The sequence below is a fragment of the Sorex fumeus genome, unplaced genomic scaffold (genome assembly GCF_029834395.1).
Source record: "Sorex fumeus unplaced genomic scaffold, SorFum_2.1 ptg000265l, whole genome shotgun sequence".
NCBI lineage: Eukaryota > Metazoa > Chordata > Mammalia > Eulipotyphla > Soricidae > Sorex > Sorex fumeus.
Genome location: NW_026606322.1, coordinates 10,157,299 through 10,179,416, shown reverse-complemented (window position 1 = coordinate 10,179,416; position 22,118 = coordinate 10,157,299). Strand labels below are relative to the sequence as shown.

The following is a 22,118-nucleotide window of genomic DNA, read 5'->3' as shown; positions in this document are numbered from 1 at the left end:
TTTGGTAAGATGGTAATAATGTTAATGTTGGTATTGATGCACAACATTACTTTAGCCCACCACCGCCAAAGTGTACCAGATGTTCCTCCACTGTTCTTTTTCACCTCTACTCTCTCTCTTCTGCTCTCCTAGCCCTCCCCCCAGTTTTTTGATAATTTGAACTTTGTGATCTGAAGCCAAGGGTTTGTCCTCTTTTGATACTGTATATATGTATGTAGTTTTTGTTATTTTGTTATTCTTTTTTTGGGGGGGTGCTTTTTGGGTCACATCTGGTGATGCTCAGGGATTACTCCTAGCTCTGCACTCAGAAATTACTCCTGGCAGTGCTCTACGGACCTTATGGGGTTCCAGGAATCAAACCTGGGTTGATTAAGTGCAAGGCAAACTCCCTGTCCACTGTACTATTGCTGCGGCCTATTTTTTTTTTTTATAATTTATTTCTTTATTGAATCACTGTGGGAAAAGCCACAGAGCTCCCGGGCCTAGGTCTCAGTCATGCAAACATCAAACACACTTCCCTTCACCAACACTCATCTTTTTTTTTCCCTTTATTTTATTTTATTTTTTTTAAAGTTGTAGATTTACAATTTTTTGTGCTTTGGTTTCAATTATACAATGATCAGATACCCATCCCTCCACCAGTGCCCATTTTCCACCACCATGGATAATATCCCTCCCACCCCCATCCCCCCCATCCCCCCTGTCTCTGTGGCAGGGCAATCCCCTGTGTTCTCTCTTTCCTTTTGGGTGTTGTGGTCTGCAAAAGAGGCATTGAGTGGCAAACATGTTCAGTCCATAGTCTACTTTCGACATGCATCTCCCCTCCTGGGAGGATCCTCCAAACATACTTTATTTGGTGCTCCCTTCTCTATCTGAACTGCCCTTTCCTCTAGGATACCTGGCTGGCCTCTAAGTTATGGAATAATCCTCCTGGTGCTGATCTCAGCTATTCTTGGGTATTAATCTCATATTTTGTTACTTTATATCCCCCAGATGAATGCAATCTTTCTATGTCTGTCCCTCTCTTTCTGACTCATTTCGCTTAGCATGATACTTTCCATATTGTACCACTTGTATGTAAATTTCATGACTTCATCTTTTCTAAGAGCTACATAGTACTCCATTGTGTAGATGTACCAAAGTTTCTTTAACCAGTCATCTGTTCTTGGGCATTCAGGTTTCTTCCAGTTTCTGGCTATTGTAAAGAGTGCTGCAATGAACAAACAAGTGCAGATGTCACTTCGACTATACATTTTTGCCTCTCTGGGATATATTCCCAGGAGTGGTATTGCTGGGTCAAATGGGAGCTCAATTTCTAATTTTTTGAGAATCGTCCATACTGTTTTCCAGAAGGGCTGAACCAGTGGACATTCCCACCAACAGTGAAGGAGTGTCCCTTTCTCGCCACATCCACGTGCGGCCTATTTTTATATTATTTTATCCCTCTATCTACCATGGAGCTAAGGACTTTGTTTTATTCACTATTTTTTTTTAATCACTAGTCCCAATCGAACTATGTAACACATTGTGGTAGGAAATGTTGATAGTCTATATAAATTTAAGAACTGTAGAAACACAACCATTATTTTCTAAACGTTTGAGCATTGTCTGTGGAAAGTTAATTTACACTTCCCCCCAAATGAGATTTTCTTGATAAATTATTAAAATTGTTTCATACTTGTTTCCAGGTGTTAAGTAAAGGAGATTCGAGCCTTACCACCGAACCACAGGAAGAGTTAGAGGAAACTCCTAGTCCAGTTGTGGATGAGAATATTGTGACAGCCAAAAAACAGGGGCCAAATTTCCATAACTGGAGTAGTGACTGGAGCTTTTGGGTAATATTTTTATTTCTTATATCTGTGTTTTAACTCTTAATACAGTTTCTTTAATTATATAGCAATTCATGTGATATAAGATGATATAAGAATATAAGATTTTTTTTTTCTTATTAGCTTTTAGTTTTGCACCTACCCCCCATTTTTTTAAGTTTAGTTTTTGTCTGTTGTCCCAAAGACATTTCTGACTGTGCTCACCTGTGGCCACTAGAGGGCGCTATTGTCTGGTTTTGATAGTGTGGAATGAACCTGTTCAAACTCCCTGGGAGAAAACTATCAGAAAATCGGATTCCTTTTAATTGTTGTTCACTGTGTTGGCACAAGATTAACATTAAGCAGAAAGCGTATTTTAAGTGTTGCTGAAAGACCAGCTACTTTACGTCATTTTGATTTAAGGAAGTAGTTCTTGCACCTGAAAGATGTTTAGCAAGGTTTGACCTGAAGCATATAATGATTACATGGTAGTTTTTGTTTTTCACTGTTCTGGGAAAAAATGAGACTTAATCAGCTTTAGGTAGGTGGGAGGTTTTAATTTAGGAGTTTCATATTATGTTGCCCTGTGCTCACTGGTTACATAATCTGTCTAAGCATCAGGTTCCCCTGTAAATTCAGACAGCTGCTGGGCCCGTGGTCTTTTTGTAAGAATAGTCACTGTCACTGTCCTCCCATTGTTCATCAATTTGCTCGAGCGGGCCCAATAACATTGTGAGACGTGTTACTGTGTTTGGCATATCGAATACGTCACGGGTAGCTATAAGAATAGTATTTCTGTTATTGCACGAATTTTAACATTTATTCTATAGTAAAGGGCTAACTTAAAATAAAGCTATTCTCTATTACGAGTTCTTTGATAGAATTCAGTATAATGTAACATAAGTAAGGTTTATAGAACTTGTAAGGCATATATAATTAAAATATTTATTAGGAAGTTGTTTTCTTAAAGACCTGGTGTTTTTTTTTTCTATTTTGGGTCACACCTTGCGATGCTCAGGGCTCCTGGCTCTGTACTCAGGAATCACTCCTGGCGATGCTCGAGGGACCATATGGGATGCTGGGAATCGAACCCGGGTTGGCCACGTGCAAGGCAAACGTCCTACCTGTTGTACTACCGCTCCAGTCCCGGTAGCAAAATTTCTTGCAATAAAACTTACTTATTTTTGTTTATGGGGCCACATCCAGTGACCTTTCAGGAGATTCTCCTGGCAAAGTGCTCAGGGTTGTTCTTATTGTTTGTTTGGAGGACCATGTGGTACAAAGGATTGGACCTGGGACTCAGGCATGCAAAGCGTGTGCGTTAGCCCTTTGAGCTATCTTTCTGGCCCTGCTCTGGGACTTTTACAGCTTCCGTCATAGATAGGAAGTATTTTAACAGCTCCAGAGGCAATCTACAGGGCTAAGAATTAATCAACAAATTTGGCACAAGTAATTAAAAGGATAAATGGAGAAAAGGAAAAAACAAGGAGGGGCTGGAGTGATAGTACAGCGGGTAGGGTGTTTGCCTTGCACGTGGCCGACCCACGTTTGACTCCCAGCATCCCATATGGCCTCCTGAGCATCACCAGGAGTAATTTCTGAGTGCATGAGCCAGGAGTGACCCCTGTGCATTTGGCAGGTGTGACCCAAAAGCAAAAAAATAAAAAAAGGAATTAACAAGGAAATGAGAATTAGAAATAGGAGGCTGACCTGGTTCTACACTGGCCCTTACCTGGTTTGTTCCCTGACGTCCACCAGAAATGACCCCTGAGCACAGTGGCAAGCACAAGTCTTGAGCCCTCCAGGTGTGGCCAAAACCAAACAACAACTAAAGGAAGAAATCAGAGGCTGGGCCAAGGAGACGGTTCAATGGCTGAAGCACACGGTTTGCTTTCAAGAGCCCCTATTTGGTCCCCCCATAGCACCGCTGGGACTTATTCCTCGGCTGAGCTGGGAGTAGACCTCAAGCACCTCTGGGTGTGGTCCAGAACCAAATAAATAAATACATAGGAGTCAAGATGAAAAACAACGAGGTCTGTGTTTCAGTTTTGCTTCTCCAAGCGCAGTCTGTGGGGCTGGCAGGCTCAGCCTCACCGGTCAGCGGGTCGCAAGTGCAGACTCCTGCGTCCAGCTCCGCAGGCTGGCTGCCCCTGTCTCCGTTTTCGCAGGCTGGCCACGTGACTCGCGTGCACAATGAAGTCTGAGAAATATGGGCTTGGATAGTGGAAGGTCCTTGTTGGCTCAGGTTAGGTCGTGCCGATTGCAAATACTTTCTGTTTTTTGTTCTTATTTTTTAACGAATCACTGTCACATAACAGTTACAGACTTACAAACTTCTTGTGATTAGTTTCAGCTATACCATGATCGGTGATCGAGCACCCATCCCTCCACCAGTGCCCACTCTCTGCCACCAATGTTCCCAGTATCCCTCCCGCCACCCCCACCTCACCACCCCTCCCTCTGTGCCAGACACATCCCCTCTTACTCTCTTTCTCTTTTTGGGTGTTATAGTTTGGTTCCAAATACTTGGTATTGCAAAAATTTTACGTGAGTTGACATCGAAAAGACATGAAGACAAAACAACATCTCAGACGTTTTAGACTCTTGCGGAGGAACAATTAGAACTCAGAATCAAAGAAAAGCCAATAATACCCGAAAAAACAACATTAATGTTCACGTGGGCCTATCTTGTAATAAGATCATTCTTCAAGTCTTCTTTTGTAGTTTTTTTTTTTTCCCCTCAAAAAAGAAAATTTATTAGGGTTGAGTATAAAGTAAATTACTATTTACTAGAAGTAATCTGGGGGTGGAAATCACCTTCTCTTATATTTAGGAATACTCAGTGTTTATTATCTCATATAGTTTTCTTAATCCTGGTGTGAGGTTATATATCTGCTTATTTTTTTTTGAATGAACTTTGGGTTTAGGTTTTATAAGTCTCATTAGGTTAGTTCCCATATTTTTGTTGAACAGAATGTTGTAAAGATGGGGATTACTTAGTAAAAGCACATAGGTATTCGCAAGAAATGATAATGGAAGTATAAAAAATGTATGGCAACCTGGACTCTTTAAGGGAGGGGGGGCAGAGGTCTATGCAGCTGAGCTGACGTTAGTACAGTACTGTAAATATGTGGGAGAAATGATGATTAGGCGGGGGCCCGAGTGAGAGTACAGTGTGTAGGGCATTTGCCGTTCACAGGGTAGACTTTGGTTTGATCCCCGGCAACCCATATGTTCTCCCAAGCACGGATAGGAGTGATTCCTGATTGCAGAGCCAGGGGTAACCCCTGAGCATGCTGGGTGTGACCCAAAGAGCCAAAAAAGAAAAAGAAAGAAATGACGTTTAAGTTGTCTGTTAGGAGAAAGTGCGAGGGCCAGAGAAATAATACAGGAGGTAGGACATTTGCCTTGCATGTGGCAGACCTGGGCTTCATCACTGGCATCCCAGATAGTCCCCTGAGCCCTCCAAGAATCGCCCTGAGGGCAGAGTCAGGGGTAACCCCTTAACATCACTGGGTGTGATTGTAAAACAAAAACCAAACAGTGTAAGTTATCTGTCAGTTGTAAAAACTTTAACACACTTTTTGTTTTTGGGCCACATAGGCATTGCTCGGGGCTTACTCCTGGCTCTGTGCTCAGGGAATAACTCTTGGTAGGGCTCAGGGCACCATATGGGGTGTTGGGGATTGAACCCAGTCACCTGCATCTCGCCCACTGTGCTTTCTCTCCAGTCTTGGAGCACGTTTTCTCAACATGAACCAGGAGACAGCTCAAAGAGCTAGAGTACGCCTCGTATATGCATCCCCCCACCCCCAGCACTGCCCTGGTGGACCTGGTGCTGCCGAGCTGAAGCAGGATTGCATCACCACCCGCATTGAACTGCCCTGAATCTCACTGGGAAGGGCCCTGAGCATTGCTTGGGAACCCCCCATCACCACCACCACCCCCAAATTGTCTGACACAAAAAGAATTTGAAAAGTGTTGGATAAGACCTATTTAAGTTATCAAAAAATATATTTTGATGCTTTCCCACTAATGGAAAAAAAAACCGTGAAAACAAATGAATATGAGAAAGTGAGTCAAAATTTATCAAAGGTTATTATTTATTTATTTTGGTATTGGGGCCACATCTAGCAGTGTTCAGGGGCTACTTTTTGCTCAGTGGGGCATTACGCAGTGCTAGGGACCTCCCTCTTGCATGCAGTGTTCTTTTCAGTCCTTTGAGCTACGTCTCTGGCCCCTAATGGTTATTTTTCATGGGGGGCTGCTTCTCCTTTAGACTTGATCCTTTTAATCTTGTGTTGATTAACAGATTGGTTAAGTGTCTTCCTTACTATAGAACTTTAAAGAGATTGTTAAAAGAGATATGCTTCATTATGTTATCCAGATGAATGCAATCTTTCTATGTCTGTCCCTCTCTTTCTGACTCATTTTGCTTAATATGATACTTTCCATGTAGTATCACTTATATGTAAATTTTATGACTTCATCTTTTCTAACAGCTACATAGTACTCTATTCTGTAGATGTACCAAAATAGGAGACTAACACCCAAGAGTGGCCGAGATTAGTACCAGGAGTTATGCTCCATGGCTTGGAGGCCAGCCACACATGCTAGGGGAAAAGGCAGCTCAGATAGAGAAGGGAGCACCAAATAAAGGGTATTGGGAGGATCCTCCCAGGATGGGAGAAGCATGTTGACACTAGACTATAGACCAAACATGATTGCCACTCAATGCCTCTTTTGCAGACCATAACACCCAAAAGGAGAGAGAGAACAAAAGGGAATACCTTGCCACAAAGGCAGGGTGGGATGAGGGGGTTGGGGGGTGGGAGGGATACTGGGACCCGTGGTGGTGGAAAATGGGCACTGGTGGAGGGATGGGTGTTTGCTCATTGTACAATTGAAACCCAGGCACAAAAATCTGTAGATCTACAACTGTACCTCATGGTGTTTCACTAACAAATCACTTAATCACTTAATCACTTAACTTCCCATTAGTCGTCAATTTGCTCGAGTGGGCGCCAGTAACGTCTCCATTTTTCCCTGTCGCGTGCTAGTGTAGCCCAATGGCATCTGTTCACGCTGGGAACATGAAGAGTCTCAAACCGATCGTTCATGATCTGGATGAAGAAGTCTGACCATCTGGTAGGTGGGCGGCCACGCAGTCTTTTGACATCCCGTGGAATCCAGTCAGTAACAGCTCTAGTCCAGCGGTCGTCTTTAAATCTCATGACGTGACCAGCCCATCTGATTTTCGACACCTTGGCAAATGAGACAGCGTCCCTGATCCTTGATCGTCGACGGATGTCAGAACTCCGGATTCGTTCTCTCATTTGAGTGAAACGTGATATTCCAAGCATAGCTCTTTCTATTCTTCTTTGGGAGACCTGAATAGCGTTCTCATCTTGTTTGCGTAGGGCCCAGGTCTCTGAGGCATATGTTAATGCAGGAAGAACAGTGGAATCAAAGAGATGTGCCCGGAGCCGGAGGTTCTTCGTCCTCTTAGCTATTTCTTCGACGTTCTTGAAGGCGTTCCAAGCCGCTCTCTTCCTCCTGCGCAGCTCGGGTGCCAGGTCATTTGTCATGTTGACCTCTCGACCTAGGTACACATAGCTGTTGCATTCGGAGATGGTCGTTCCGTTGAGAGCGAATGGGGCGTCAGGAACGAGGCTGTTTCTCATAAACATTGTCTTTGTAAGATTCAGCTGTAGTCCTACCTTTCCACACTCACGGTCAAAGTCGGCCAGCATTTGTGCCGCTTGGCTGATGTTTGGTGTTATTAAAACAATGTCACCAGCAAAGCGGAGGTAGGGTGATTAGAGGTCGCCCCAAAAGCCTCTTCACTAACAAAAACTAAAAAAAAAAAATGTAAGTGATGAAGAATGGGCACTGGTGGAGGGATGGGTACTGGATCATTGTATAACTGAAAGCCAAGCACAAAAATTTGTAAGTCTACAACTGTACCTCATGGTGTTTCACTAATAAAAATTTTAAAAAAAGAGGTGTGCTTAAATCACAAGGAGCAGAGAGTGAGGTTAAGAGCTGCTGATTGTTACAATTTCAATCCTGTAATATAAATATAGTAATTTTAATTTTTTTGGGGGGGCACACCCAGCTGTGTTCAGGGCTTACTCATGGCTCTGTGCCCAGTGGCAGTGACCTCCTCTTGGTGGAGCTCAGGCGACCCTCTGAGGTGTCCGGGATCAACCCTGGGTCAGTTGCATGGCAAGCACTTTATCTGCTGTACTACATCCTGGCCCCTGGAAATACTGTTTTTTTTTTTTTAATTTTATTTGTGTTGGAGGCACACCCAGCAATGCTCAGGGTATTCCCGTACTCAGGAGTGAGGCCTGACGGTGCTGAGGAGTGAGTGCGCAGGGGACACCATGTTAAGTGCTGGGGATCCCAGCAGGGTTACTGGCTTGTGCAAAGCAAGTGCGCTTCTTTCCTCCTGCCTCTCTATCTAGCCTGAAACAGTTTTTTTTTTTCTTTTTGAGTCTCACCCGGCGATGCACAGGTTACTCCTGGCTTTGCACTCAGTAATTACTCCTGGCGGTGCTCAGGGGACTATATGGGATGCTGGGAATCGAACCCGGGTCAGCTGCATGCAAGGCAAATGCCCTACCTGCTCTACTATCACTCCAGCCCGCCTGAAACAGTTTTAATATTCATTCAAATCCTAATGTAATGGTAAGAATTAAATGAAATTTAGAAAGAAATTTTAAAATAAATTTAATATTACACGAGGTTTTTAAATATCTTTTTGCTTTTTTGACTTTAGTAAAAATACTTTGCAAAAGAAAAAGCCCCAAAGAAATATATACATCCATATATCTACCGCTATAGGTAATGTAATAACTTAAATACTTGTTTTAACAGGAATTATTTAGATTTGAAGTTTTCTAGATTATACTCAAGTTCTTCTAATTGTACATAAAATCAGAAGCTTTGATTCTGTACTTTATCATTGACTTTGACATAATCAAAGTTATATTATTAATGGGTAAGTTTTTCCTAGTCATATATGGGGATGAAATCTGCCCCACGTGATTTATTTTAGAAAGTTCTCTTGATTTATACTTATATAAAGAGAATTAATTATGTTGAACTAAATTTTTTGTTTTTGGGCCACACCTGGCGACGCTCGGGGTTACTCCTGATTTTGCACTCAGGATTTACTCCTGGTAGTGCTTGGGGACTGTATGGCATGCCAGGGATGAAACCCCGGTCAGTCACACGCAAGACAAGCACCTTACTCGCTGTACTACCTCTCCAGCCCCCCACAAAAATGTTTTATATGCAGCGTAATTAATTGCTACATTATACCATAAGCTGACAACTTCAGAGATTTTCGGTAATTTTATGTTGTTCTCTCCAACATACATGTGTATATTCAGGCTAGAAGGACATTACAGATTTTCACTTTGACAATTGATAAAAAAGAAAATTCTTCCAATTCCTGTTGGATTTAAATAAATAAAGTAATTTTAAGCAGAGATATCATGTGGAACAAAAAACTGGATCTCTTTGAATGCTTTCAAATTTAATTATAAGGAATAAGCTATTATTTCTGGCAGTACGGGGAGAGAGAGAGACCTATTTAGTTAGAGAGTACCTATAGAAATGATGGATGAAACCTTACAAATGGTTTTTAAAAATGCTTGAGTGGGCTCACAAAATAGCAAGGGGGAAAAAAACCTAAGGACTGAAAAAGAAGAGAGAACTGATTACCAGAGCCATAAGCACACGAGCCAACGTGGTGTCGGCCCAGAGGAGTTTATTAGTCTCAGTAACTGCAGCTCTAATTGCCACTCTGGGGTGAGCGATGGTGCTTTGGACATGTACAAATTGGAGCCGAAAACTCTTTGTAAAGTCATGACCCTGAAAGAACGAAAAGTAAGATTCGGAAAAGAAAGAACAACCCCATTTTTATTTTGGTCTTTGGGTCCGACCTGGTGGTGCTGGGGGCTACTCCCAGCTTGTGGGTGGGGTGTTGCTCTGGAGGCCATTGGTATAGAAGACAGAGCTGGGCCTCACACGTGCTCATCATGGCATGCACTGCAGCTTTTGAGCTGTCTCTGTCCCGCACGGCAGAGTCTGGCCAGCTCCCCGTGACGTATTCGATATGCCAGACACAGTAACAACAAAAGTCTCCAATGGAGACGTCACCTTTGTTTTGTGTGTGTTTGTGTTGGCGGTGGGGTATTGATGATTGCAGATAAAGTAGAGGGGTCAGACTTTTGCCCTACGTGCAACTGACCCTGGTTCAATCCCTGGCACCATCTGTGGTTTCTTGGGCACCTCAAAGGGTCATTCTTGAGCACAGAGCCAGGACTTGGCCCTGTATGTGTGTTCATCCAAATCCTGTTTGATGGGGCGGGGTGTCCCAAGTGGTACCCAGGGGCCACTAACAGTAATTCTTGACCTACCAGATTGGTGGTTCAGTTCAAGGACTCAGTTCCAGTATTGCTGGCAGTTACCAGGCTACCCCAGCAGTGCTGAAGGGTTCCCTGGGATGCTCAGAGGGTCTTCAGGCATGGGGAGTCAAACCAAGGTTGCCTGCATGCAGGGCTTACCCTCTAAGCATTGTCTTAGAATACTGTCTCTCCCCCATGCCCCACCCCAATAAAGACTTAAGCCTTTTTGGTTTATTCTTTTTTGTTGTTGTTGTTTTGTTTTTCCACACTACCTTTGGAAGCCATGTATTTTTTTTTGTTTTGTTTTGTTTTTTTGGGTCACACCCAGTGATGCACAAGGGTTATTCCTGGCTTTGCATTCAGGAATTACCCCTGGCGGTGCTCAGGGGACCATATGGGATGCTGGGAATCGAACCCGGGTCGGCCACATGCAAGGCAAATGCCCTACCAGCTGTGCAATCGCCCTAGCCCCTCCTTCTCCTCCTCCTCCTCCTCCTCCTCCTCCTCCTCTTCCTCCTCCTCCTCCTCCTTCTCCTCCTCCTCCTCCTCCTCCTCGTCCTCCTTCTTCCTTTTTTTTTTAAATTAAATCACCGTGAGCTCCCTATGGTGAGATTGAGCAAGGTGAGACCTGAGAATTGCCCATTGGATTTACAAGTTGGAGATGCTATTGATAAAGTACAATTGGGGGTAAAATCTTATGGTAGTATTAGGGTTATTATCCAAACTTTCTTTGTAAAGTTTGACTCCAAAATATTATAGAGTCAAAAGAAGAAAATTTGTGTTTGAATAAAAATATCATGATCACGATTATCCTGTTGTTCGTCGATTGCCTCGAGCAGGCACCAGTAACGTCTCCTTCATCCTTTAGCCCTGAGATTTTAAAAAGTGCCATATTCAAGGCTCTTTCAGTGTTAGGAGAAGGAGACCCATCATTGTTACTGGTATTTGGCAATATTGGGTACGCCACGGGGAGTTTGCCAGACTCTGCCGTGTGGGCAGGTTACATTCGGTAGCCTGCCAGGTTGTCCAAGCAAGAATGAGATAATGAGATAATAATGAGATAATAAGCTTCCAGGAGCTGGGTTTTATAGTCTCTGGGTCTTGGCTGTTGATGGGATTACACAGCACGGGGGGGGGGGGGGGGGGGCTGTTGGTGGGTGTGATCCCTGCCTACTGGAAGATGGAGGATCTGGGTGGAGGATGCTCAGCCCCGATCCGAGCAGGCTTGGAGATCTCAGCCCTGGGACCCACATGCCGGTACCGTCATGCATGTGGAGAGTGGTCTCAGCATGGTTGTGGCTGGTTCTGGAGGTCTTCAGCTGCCGGAGCTCTGCTTGGGGCGGGGAGGGAAACTCAACCCGCCCCGAGTTATAGAAAAGATAGAAAATAACTAAAATAGTAATAGGATAAATATAAATATTAATGGGAAAGTCTTTTGAACAACTAGTGTTGGGGCAACTATATATCCAAATGAATAAATCTAATCTCTCCTTCACATGACATCAAAAGATAAAGTGCATTATATAAGAGATAAAATTGTATAAGACTCCTAGAAGAAAATATAGATTTAAATCTTCTTGATCTTTGCATTAGACAATATTTTATTAGATATTACACCAAAAACTCTAATGGTAAATAAAATAAAAATATATGAAAGTTATACCTTATCAGTAAATCTGACCCCTGAACAACATGGGAATTAAAGGCATCTTCCACTTGCGGAGTTGAAAATGCACATTTAACTTATAGTTGACTGTGCGTATTTATGGATACTACAATCATTGATTCAAATAACTGACATCAGTAGGATGGTTAAAACCATGAATGCAAAAACCTGAGGACAGAAAACAAATTCATATGTGAGTGGACTTGCAGGTCAAACATGCTGTTCAAAGGTCAGCTGTAAAAGCTTTTGTATTTCAACCAGTTCATGGAGAAAATGAAAAGTCAACTTACTTAATGAGAATATGTTTGCCAGTTAAGTACTGATAAGAGACTTGTGCTTATAAAAGGAAATATATTTATAGCTTAGCAAAAAAAGACAGTCCAATCAAAATGGTCAGGCTATGATTCTAATGATTGCACATTTCTCCAGAGATAAACCAGTGGTCTGTAAGCATCAATGATCATCAGGTATGGTCAAATGATCAAATCAAAATTACAGTTGATTTCTGTCTTCTACCCTCTAGGATGACCATACAGATAATAGACATCAGGTCTGAAAAAACTCCTTTTTGATTATGGGGCCATACCTGACATCGCTCAGGGCTTACTCCTGGATCTGTACTCAGGGATCACTCCTGGCAGACTTGGGAGACGATATGGGGTGCCAGGGATCAAACTCAGGCCAGTGGCATGCAAGGCAAGTGCCCTGCCCATTATACTGTCTCTCTGGCCTCACCAGTTCTATCCTTGTTACCACAGAAGACATTCTACTACTTATTGTCTACTAACTCTGGATTTATTTAGTAAATTCAGAAAACTTAAATAATCATTAATTTTGTTCATCAGTGCTGTTGTTTTTGTTTTGTTCATGATGGATATCTGCTTTCTCATACTCCTGAAATAAGTGCAGCCAAGCAATCACTTCTGTCAGTGAAATATTAAAAAAAAAAAAAGATGCATGACGTCACCACGTGGAAGCCCATAGAATTAGTACATAGTTTACCATAGTCCCAGATGGGGCAGCCTTTATTAGCATATGTCCCAGAGTTAGGACATAGTGTTGCCAATCATTTTGCCAACTCATAATTTACATGTATATATGAGTAAGAAATAAACCATTGTTTTTGTTAACGCTTGGTGATTGCTTATTACCATAGTATAATTTTGTCTTTTATGATGTGCCAAGTTAATTTATCCTTAATTTTTCATAATGTCTTCTTCCAGTCTGTTATCAGAACTCATTTTTAAAATGTGCCTGTCAGGTTATAGAGTATGGCACAGACATTGAGCCATTGAGAGTATCTCGATCATTTTGATTAGCTGGATGTCAGACATTAGAATTTGGGGATTGTGAGATGCAGATTTATAGAGTCTTATTATGTTTCCATGTGTAAATATGTTCCCCAAAGTGTTGTAATCATTAGGAATAAAAAGATTTTTTTTTCTTTTTGGGTCACACCGGCAATGCTCAAGGGTTACTCCTGGCTCTGCACTCAGGAATTATTCCTGGCGGTGCTCAGGGGACTATATGAGATGCTGGGAATCGAACCTGGGTCAGCCGCATGCAAGGCAAATGCCCAACCCACTGTGCTATTACTCCAGCCCCAAGATTGTTATTTTTTTAAAATTTTTTTTTATTAGTGAAACACCATGAGGTACAGTTGTAGATTTACAATTTTTTGTGCTTGGGGTTGATTATACAATGATCAGATACCCATCCCTCCACCAGTGCCCATTTTCCACCACCATGGATAATATCCCCCCCACCCCCATCCCCCCATCCCCTCTGCCTCTGTGGCAGGGCAATCCCCTGTGTTCTCTCTCTCCTTTTGGGTGTTGTGGTCTGCAAAAGAGGCATTGAGTGGCAATCATGTTCAGTCCATAGTCTACTTTCAACATGCATTTCCCCTCCTGGGAGGATTCTCCAAACACCCTTTATTTGGTGTTCCCTTCTCTATCTGAGCTGCCCTTTCCTCTAGAATGCCCGACTGGCCACTAAGCTATGGAGTAATCCTCCTGGTGCTGATCTCAGCTATTCTTGGGTATTAATCTCATATTTTGTTACTTTATATCCCCCAGATGAATGCAATCTTTCTATGTCTATCCCTCTCTTTCTGACTCATTTCGCTTAGCATGATACTTTCCATGTTGTACCACTTGTATGTGAATTTCATGACTTCATCTTTTCTAAGAGCTACATAGTACTCCATTGTGTAGATGTACCAAAGTTTCTTTAACCAGTCATCTGTTCTTGGGCGTTCAGGTTTCTTCCAGTTTCTGGCTATTGTAAAGAGTGATGCAATGAACAAACAAGTGCAGATGTCACTATACATTTTTGCCTCTCTGGGATATATTCCCAGGAGTGGTATTGCTGGGTCAAATGGGAGCTCAATTTCTAATTTTTTGAAAATCATCCATACTGTTTTCCAGAAGGGCTGAACCAGTCGACATTCCCACCAACAGTGAAGGAGTGTCCCTTCCTCGCCACATCCGCGCCAGCATCGGTTGCTTTTGTTCTTTTGAATGTGGGCCAGTCTCTGAGGTGTGAGATGGTATCTCATTGTGGTTTTGATCTGCATCTCCCTGATGATTAATGATGTAGAGCATTTTCTCATGTGCTTTTTTGCCATTCGGATTTCTTCTTTGAGAAAGTTTCTGTTCATTTCATTGCCCCATTTTTGGATGGGGTTGGATGTTTTCTTCTTGTGGAGTTTAACCAGTATTTTGTATATCCTGGATATCAACCCCTTGTCAGATGTGTATTCGGCGAATATCCTTTCCCATTCTGTAGACTGTCTTTGTATTTTGGTCACTGTTTCTTTGGAGGTGCAGAAGCTTCTTAGTTTAAGATAGTCCCATTTATCTATCTCTGGTTTCACTTGCTCGGCCAGTGGCGTGGCATCTTTGAAGATACCATTAGCTTCAATGTCATGGAGGGTTTTGCCAACTTTGTCTTCAATGTACCTTATGGTTTCTGGTCTGATGTTGAGGTCTTTAATCCATTTTGATCTTACTTTTGTACACGGTGTTAGGCAGAGTTCTGAGCCCATTTTTTTGCATGTAGCCGTCCAGTGATGCCAGCACAGTTTGTTAAAGAGGCTTTCCTTACTCCACTTCACATTACTTGCACCTTTATCAAAGACTAGATAATCATATGATTGAGGGGAGATGTCAGTGTATTCAACCCTGTTCCATTGGTCTGCCGTTCTGCCTTTGTTCCAGTACCATGCTGTTTTAATTATTACTGCTTTGTAGTACAGTTTGAAGTTCGGGTGTTGATTCCTCCCATTTTCTTTTTCCCAAGAATTGCTTTAGCTATTCGTGGGGGCTTATTTTTCCATATAAATTTCAGGAGTGTTTGCTCCATTTCTTTGAAGAATGTCGTGGGTATCCTTATAGGGATTGCATTGAATTTATACAATGCTTTCAGTAGTATTGCCATTTTGACAATGTTAAGTCTCCCGACCCATGAGCAGGGGATATCTTTCCATTTCCTCAAGTCCTCTTTTATTTCCTGAAGTAGCGTTTTGTAGTTTTCTTTGTACAGGTCCTTTACTTCCTTAGTTAAGCTGATTCCTAAGTACTTGATTTTCTGGGGCACAATTGTGAACAGGATTGTTTTTTTCATGTTGCTTTCTTCTCTCTCACTGTTTGCATATAGGAAAGCCATGGACTTTTGGGTATTGATTTTATAGCCTGCAACTTTACTATACAAGTCTATGGTTTCTAGGAGTTTCTTGGTAGAGGTTTTAGGGTTCTCTAAGTATAGTATCATATCATCTACGAATAGTGAGAGCTTGATTTCTTCCTTTCCTACCTGAATGCCCTTAATATCTTTTTCTTGCCTAATCGCTATTGCAAGTACTTCCAGTACTATATTGAACAGCAGTGGAGAGAGTGGGCATCCTTGTCTCGTCCCTGATCTTAGAGGGAAGGCTCTCAGTTTTTCCCCATTGAGGATGATGCTTGCTGTAGGCTTGTGGTAGATGGCTTTAATTATGTTGAGGAAGGTCCCCTTTACACCCATTTTGGCTAGGGTTTTCATCATAAAGGGTGCTGGATCTTGTCAAATGCTTTCTCTGCATCTATTGATATAATCATATGCTTTTTATCTTTTCTTTTGTTGATATGATGGATTATGTTGATTGATTTCCGAATGTTGAACCATCCTTGCATCCCTGGGATGAATCCTACTTGGTCATGGTGTATGATCTTTTTGATGAGTAGTTGGATTCTATTTGCTAGTAGTTTGTTGAGGATCTTTGCATCTGTGTTCATCAGGGATATCGGCCTGTAATTCTCTTTCTTTGTGGTATCTCTGTCTGCTTTTGGTATCAGTGTGATATTTGCTTCGTAGAAACTGTTTGGAAGTGTTTTTGATATTTCAATTTCGTGGAAAAGCTTAAAGAGGATTGGGAGTAAGTCCTCTTTAAAGATTTGGAAGAATTCACTAGTGAATCCATCCGGACCAGGACTTTTGTGCTTGGGGAGACTTTTTATTACCATTTCAATTTCCTTGATGGTGATAGGTCTGTTCAGGTATTCCAGGTCTTCTTGGTTCAGCCTTGGGAGTCTGTAGGAGTCTAGGAATTTATCCATTTCCTCGAGGTTTTGATGTTCCGTGGCATACAGTTTCTCAAAGTACTCCCTGAGGATCCTTTGAATTTCTGTAGTTTCTGTTGTAATGACCCCCTTTTCATTTCTGATTCGGTTTATTAGGGTTTTCTCTCTCCCTTTCTTTGTGAGTTTTGCTAGAGGCTTATCAATCTTGTTAATTTTCTCGAAGAACCAGCTCTTGGTTTCATTGATCTTTCGGATTGTTTTTTGGGTTTCCATCTCGTTAATCTCTGCTCTGAGTTTTATTATTTCCTTTCTCCTGTTCGGGTTGTGCTCCTTTGTTTGGTCCTTCTCCAAGCTCTTAAGCCAAGATTGTTATTTTTGAAAAAAAGTTTAGAGAACTACAGCTAAAGGAAATTGGGATCTTTAAAGATATAAATTGAAGGGGCTGGAGCAATAGTACAGCGGGTAGGGTGTTTGCCTTGCACGTGACTGGCCCAGGTTCAGTTCTCAGTTTCCCATGTCCCCTGAGCACTGCCAGGAGTAATTCTGAGTGCAGAGCCAGGAGTAACCTCTGTGCATCGCTGGGTGTGACTCCAAAAGAAAAATAAAAAAAGATATTAATTGAAAATTTTTTTTAAAACTGCCTTCTTGAGAGGATTATGCTAAATGATATAAGTCAGACAAAAAAATAACAAATATTGCATGATATTATTTATATGTGGAATTTAAAAGAGTTAACTTGTAGAAACAGGGAGTAGAATGATGGTTACTAGGGGTTACTAGAGAGTAAAATGTGAAGATATTGTTAAAAAAGGACACAAACTTAAGTTAGAAGGTAATTCTATTGCAAATATATATTTGAAATCTTTAATTTAAGTGAAAATCTTTCTAAAGTTGATTCTGTTTGATGAAGCTTATCTGCTCTATGAATACTGTTAGTCTTGTTATTCATTTGTTGCATATCAGTGCAATTGATACTTCTCAAAGCATTGATTTGTAAGATAGATTTTTATAAATGAATGGTGAACTTTATAATAATCACATAAGCACAGTCTTACTAGAAGACCACCCTTGGCATAGTTAGTGTCACATTTTCTTTGGTGTAGGAGGGAAAACCTTGACATGCTGAAAGAAATTCTGATTTTATTCTTTTGTGAGATTTCTCTCCTATCATACTGATAAATCTTCATCTTCAGGATTTTTGCTCAGAAGGCAGTTTACATATATAAATATGCTCTGTGTGTCAGTTTTCTTTAGATGTTTAACAAGGTTGTACACACTAATTATTTATGTGGTGCCAGGGATTGAACCCGGGTTGACTGCATACTAGGCAAGCACCTTAACCCTATAGTGTCTCTCTGATGTCCTGCCATACTCTTTATCCTGTAACATATTCTACATGTATTTGAAAAAAAAAGTATATTCTGTGGCGTTTTTTAAAGTGAAAGTTAGGTATAATTAGTGGATAATATTGTTTCCTTCATCCTTATTGAAGTATAATCGACAAGCAATATTGTAAGCTATTTAGAGTATGCAGAGTGGTGATTTGACAAATGCATATATACGAAGTACTTTTTTTTTTTACTAATGAAAAATTATTTTATCCCTCCCCCAACACATACCAGTGAATAGTATCCAGAATGATCATTAATTAAAAACCTGTATTTTTAAAGTTAGTGAAAGCATCGTCCTAAGGAGTATTATTTTTTTTTAAATTTTATTAGTAAAACACCATGAAGTACAGTTGTAGACTTATAAATTTTTGTGCTTGGGTTTCAGTTATACAATGATCAAATACCCATCCCTCCATCAGTGCCCATTCTCCACCACCACTGATCCCAGTATCCCTCCCACCCCCTCATTCCCCCACATCACACCATGCTTCTGTGGCAGGACCTTCCCTTTTGTTCTCTCTCTCCTTTTAGGTGCTGTGGTTTGCAAAAGAGGCATTGAGTGGCAATCATGTTCGGTCTATAGTCTACTTTCAGCACGCATCTCCCATCCTGGGAGGATCCTCCCAACACCCTTTACTTGGTGCTTTTTCCTATTTAGCTAATTAATTCATGTCATCACAAACATTATTTTTGTGTGTGTAAAAATGTTTAAGTTTTACTCATGTCATTAAAAATATTCCACAGATTTCACTTGGAGAATAGTTATTAATTAATTACATTATGCATTAGATCCTCTGATATTATTCATCTTATAACTGAAAATTTATACTCTTTAACTAACCTTTCCCTGTTTTCTCTTTCCCAAGATGCTAGCGTATGCTTTTCTGTAATCTGTTGCTATGAGTTTGATTTTTTTTTTGATTTTTGGGTAACACCCGACGATGCACACATGACAACGAATGGCTCATGCATTCAGGAATTACTCCTGGCGGTGCCTGGGGGACCATATGGGATGCTGGGAATGAAACCTGGGTCAGTTGCATGCTGGACAAATGCCCTGTCCGCTGTGCTATTGCTCTAGCCCCTGAGTTTTTATTTAGGTTCTACATAAAAGTGGTATCATGCAGGATTTGTCTTTGTCTCAACTATTGTACTACTATTATTATATTATTTTTATTATATACACTTGGGCACAGCAGGTAGGGCATTTGCCTTGCATGCGGCCAATGCAGGTTCGATTCCTCTGTCCCCCTCAGAGAGCCCAGCCAGCTACCGAGAGTATACTGCCTGCATGGCAGAGCCTGGCAGGCTCCCCATGGCGTATTCGATATGCCAAACACAGTAACAGCAAGTCTCACAATGGTGACTTACTGGTGCAAATTGATGAACAATGGGAGGACAGTGCTACAGTGCTACACTTGGTGTATATAATGCCCGCAAGGTAGTGTTGGCCCAAACAGCTGAATAATACTAAAGTCTTCTATATGCTTACATTTGAAGACTTCCCTTAGTCCTACCAATTATTGCGAATGGGTTATTATATCTACAACTTATGGTGAATGTTTTTTTTGTTTTAATTGCTTCTAGTCAGATTATATATATATGAATAAATATACGTATATCATACACACATACGTGTAGATATATGGAGGTCAGAGAAATAGAAATAGTACAGTGGTTAAGGGTGTACATATTTTGGGTGTCTCTTGTGAATATATTTTTATTTATGGCATAGTCCCTGTATAGTGACTCTATTATCATTATGGAATTCTTTCTTATTCTCTAGTAATTTTTTCAAATTAAAGTTTGTTTCAGCTCAAATTTTAAATTTAAATAAACAACTTAAATTTTCTGGTAGGTCCTTGCACAATTTGTGTCTTTAAATATTTTTACTGGAGCCACAGAGGTAGTACAGGGGTTAAGGTGATTGCCTTGCATGCTGCCAACTCTGATTTTTTTTTTCTTTTTTGGGTCACACCTAGCAATGCTGAGGGGTTAGGCTTTGCACTCAGGAATTACTCCTGGCAGTGCTTGAGGGACCATATGGGATGCTGAGGATCGAACCTGGGTTGGCTGCGTGCAAGGCAAACGCCCTACTGGCTGTACTCTGCCAACTCTGATTTGATTCCCACCATTGCATATTGTCTCCGTCGCATCACCAGGAGTGACCCTTGAATCCAGAGACAGCAGTATTCCTCTGAGAATTAATATTTTGTCCTCAGAGTCAAAGAATTATTTTATTGTGTTTTGTAATTTTATTTGTATTGTCTATATTCCACATGAGAGCAAAACCAACTGGTGTTTTACTTTCTCTTTCTATTTACTTGGCTTTGCATAATTACCTCAAGATCTAGTCATAATACTACAAGTGGAAGTATTTCTCTTCTCTATCCAAGTAATATTCCAGTGATTGCGTATGCCACATCGTCTTTATCCAATCTTTTGTCAGTGGGCACTTAGGTTGTTTGCGTGTTTTGACTATTGGGAATAATGCCACAATGACTACAGGAGTGCTATGTGTTTTTTCAAGCTGCTGTTCCATATTCTTCAGATAAATACTGAGGTGTGGGATTGAGGGATTGTATGAAGTTATAGTTTTTATTGTTTGGTGACTCCCCATACCATCTTCCATAAGAACTATACCAACTTACATTCCCACTAATATAGTTTGAGAATTCTTTTCTACATATCTGTGCCAACACTTGTTTCTAGTCTTTCAGTGTTCCTATTGTTTTCAAGTTTTCCCAGTTTTGTCTCCCTCTGTGATTTCTTGTGTTTTCCTCCAGGAATGTGTGGCTAGTTTGAGGACTCTCTAAATTTGGCTACACATGAATGGAGCTTCTATTCAGCCCGGAATACATGGAAGAGCTTATCTAAGCACGTGTGGCTATTTCTCTAGCAAGATATTGCTGTTAAGTTACTTTATCTGACATTCTGCTTGTTTCTTGCTCCTGTTTGAAACTGCAATGCTCATTTGGATGGATACCTTCAGAATCTTCCCTTTGGCTTCTAGGTATGGGTTTTCAGTGCCTCCCTCAGAATCAGCTCAGCACCCTCTTTCAATGTAGCTTCTTGCCCTCATGATCCTTCCTCCTGGAGCACTGATGAAACTGCTGAGGAAGAAGAATCTTGGGAAAGTCCCATGAAACAGCGCACGTTCCTGGCACTGTTCCAGAGTCCACTGGATTTTCATGAACAAATACTTCTTGGTTTATTGTTGATCTTTGGTAAATTTCTTGTCATTAGAGATGATTGCTTTTTTAAAAGGAGTTTTTAAAACTTTATTTAAACACTGTGGTTTACAAAATTTCTCATAATAGAGTCATTTTAGGCACTCAGTGTTCCACATCTATCCCCTCAACCCTGCCCCCTTCGCAGGCACAGAATAATTTATTTTATGTTGCTTGTTACAAAATAGTAAGTGGTACTATAAAAAAATAGTCCGGTAAAAGAGAGTTTGTGAAAATTGTAATATCTACAGTGGAGGTCATTAAAGCCATTGCCTGAGGATTTACTAAGCTGTTTGTTACTAGTTGAGTGTTCTGTGTTATTATTTTTGCTAACTGAGCTTAGTTGGCTTCTGTGCTATGTTCCCATCTAATTTTCTGGGCTGCTTCTGGTTTATCACTATTACGGAGTTTGGAGTGTTGTGCAGCCACATATGCAGCCGGGCACTCCAGGAGCTCCAGGATCTGTGGAATGTTGATGATTATTGGCCTGTCCCCTCTTGAGGGGGCCCCAGAGTTGTCAGCCCAAAGACTGCTGTACCCATGAGTCTCATCAACTTGGCTGGCTTGGCATCTCAAGATGATTGCTTTTGATGTTTTTTTATTTTCCCTAGCTACCTACTTGCTTTCAGAGAGAGTCTTTGCCAAGATCCTTATGCCATTGTGTTCCAAGCATCTTTTGCTTCCTTTTGGTGTTTAAAAGTGTTTAAGTGCTTTTTTTCTTGCAATGGCAAAATGTATTTAAATCAGATCAGTTTAAAATTTATCTAAAATTTATCTTCTAAAATATTACAATCCATTTCGTCTAATGAAGATTATAATTAAATAGATTTTTAACCTTTTATTGTTGCAGATTTCAAGTTCCACCTATAAAGACAGAAATGAGGAATACAAAAGACAGTTCACGCATCTACCTGATACAGAGAAATTGATAGCAGGTAAAAAAGACAGAAAGACATGTAGTGGCAAATAAAATGTTCTATTATATTATTATTAAATGAGTGAGAGTATTCATAGAACGCTTAAGCCTTTGTGCTAGACAGA

The 22,118-nt window shown here is 41.0% G+C and overlaps 1 protein-coding gene across 1 annotated transcript in view; it reads left to right on the top strand.

The window, feature by feature from the left end:
* GRAMD1C (GRAM domain containing 1C) overlaps positions 1-22,118 on the top strand; it is a 114,133-nt gene that overhangs the window by 10,992 nt on the left and 81,023 nt on the right. Inside the window, exons 2-3 of the mRNA XM_056109363.1 lie at positions 1,689-1,835; positions 21,928-22,012. Of these exons, the coding sequence (XP_055965338.1) occupies positions 1,689-1,835; positions 21,928-22,012 (232 nt within the window). The remainder of the gene's footprint in view (positions 1-1,688; positions 1,836-21,927; positions 22,013-22,118) is intronic.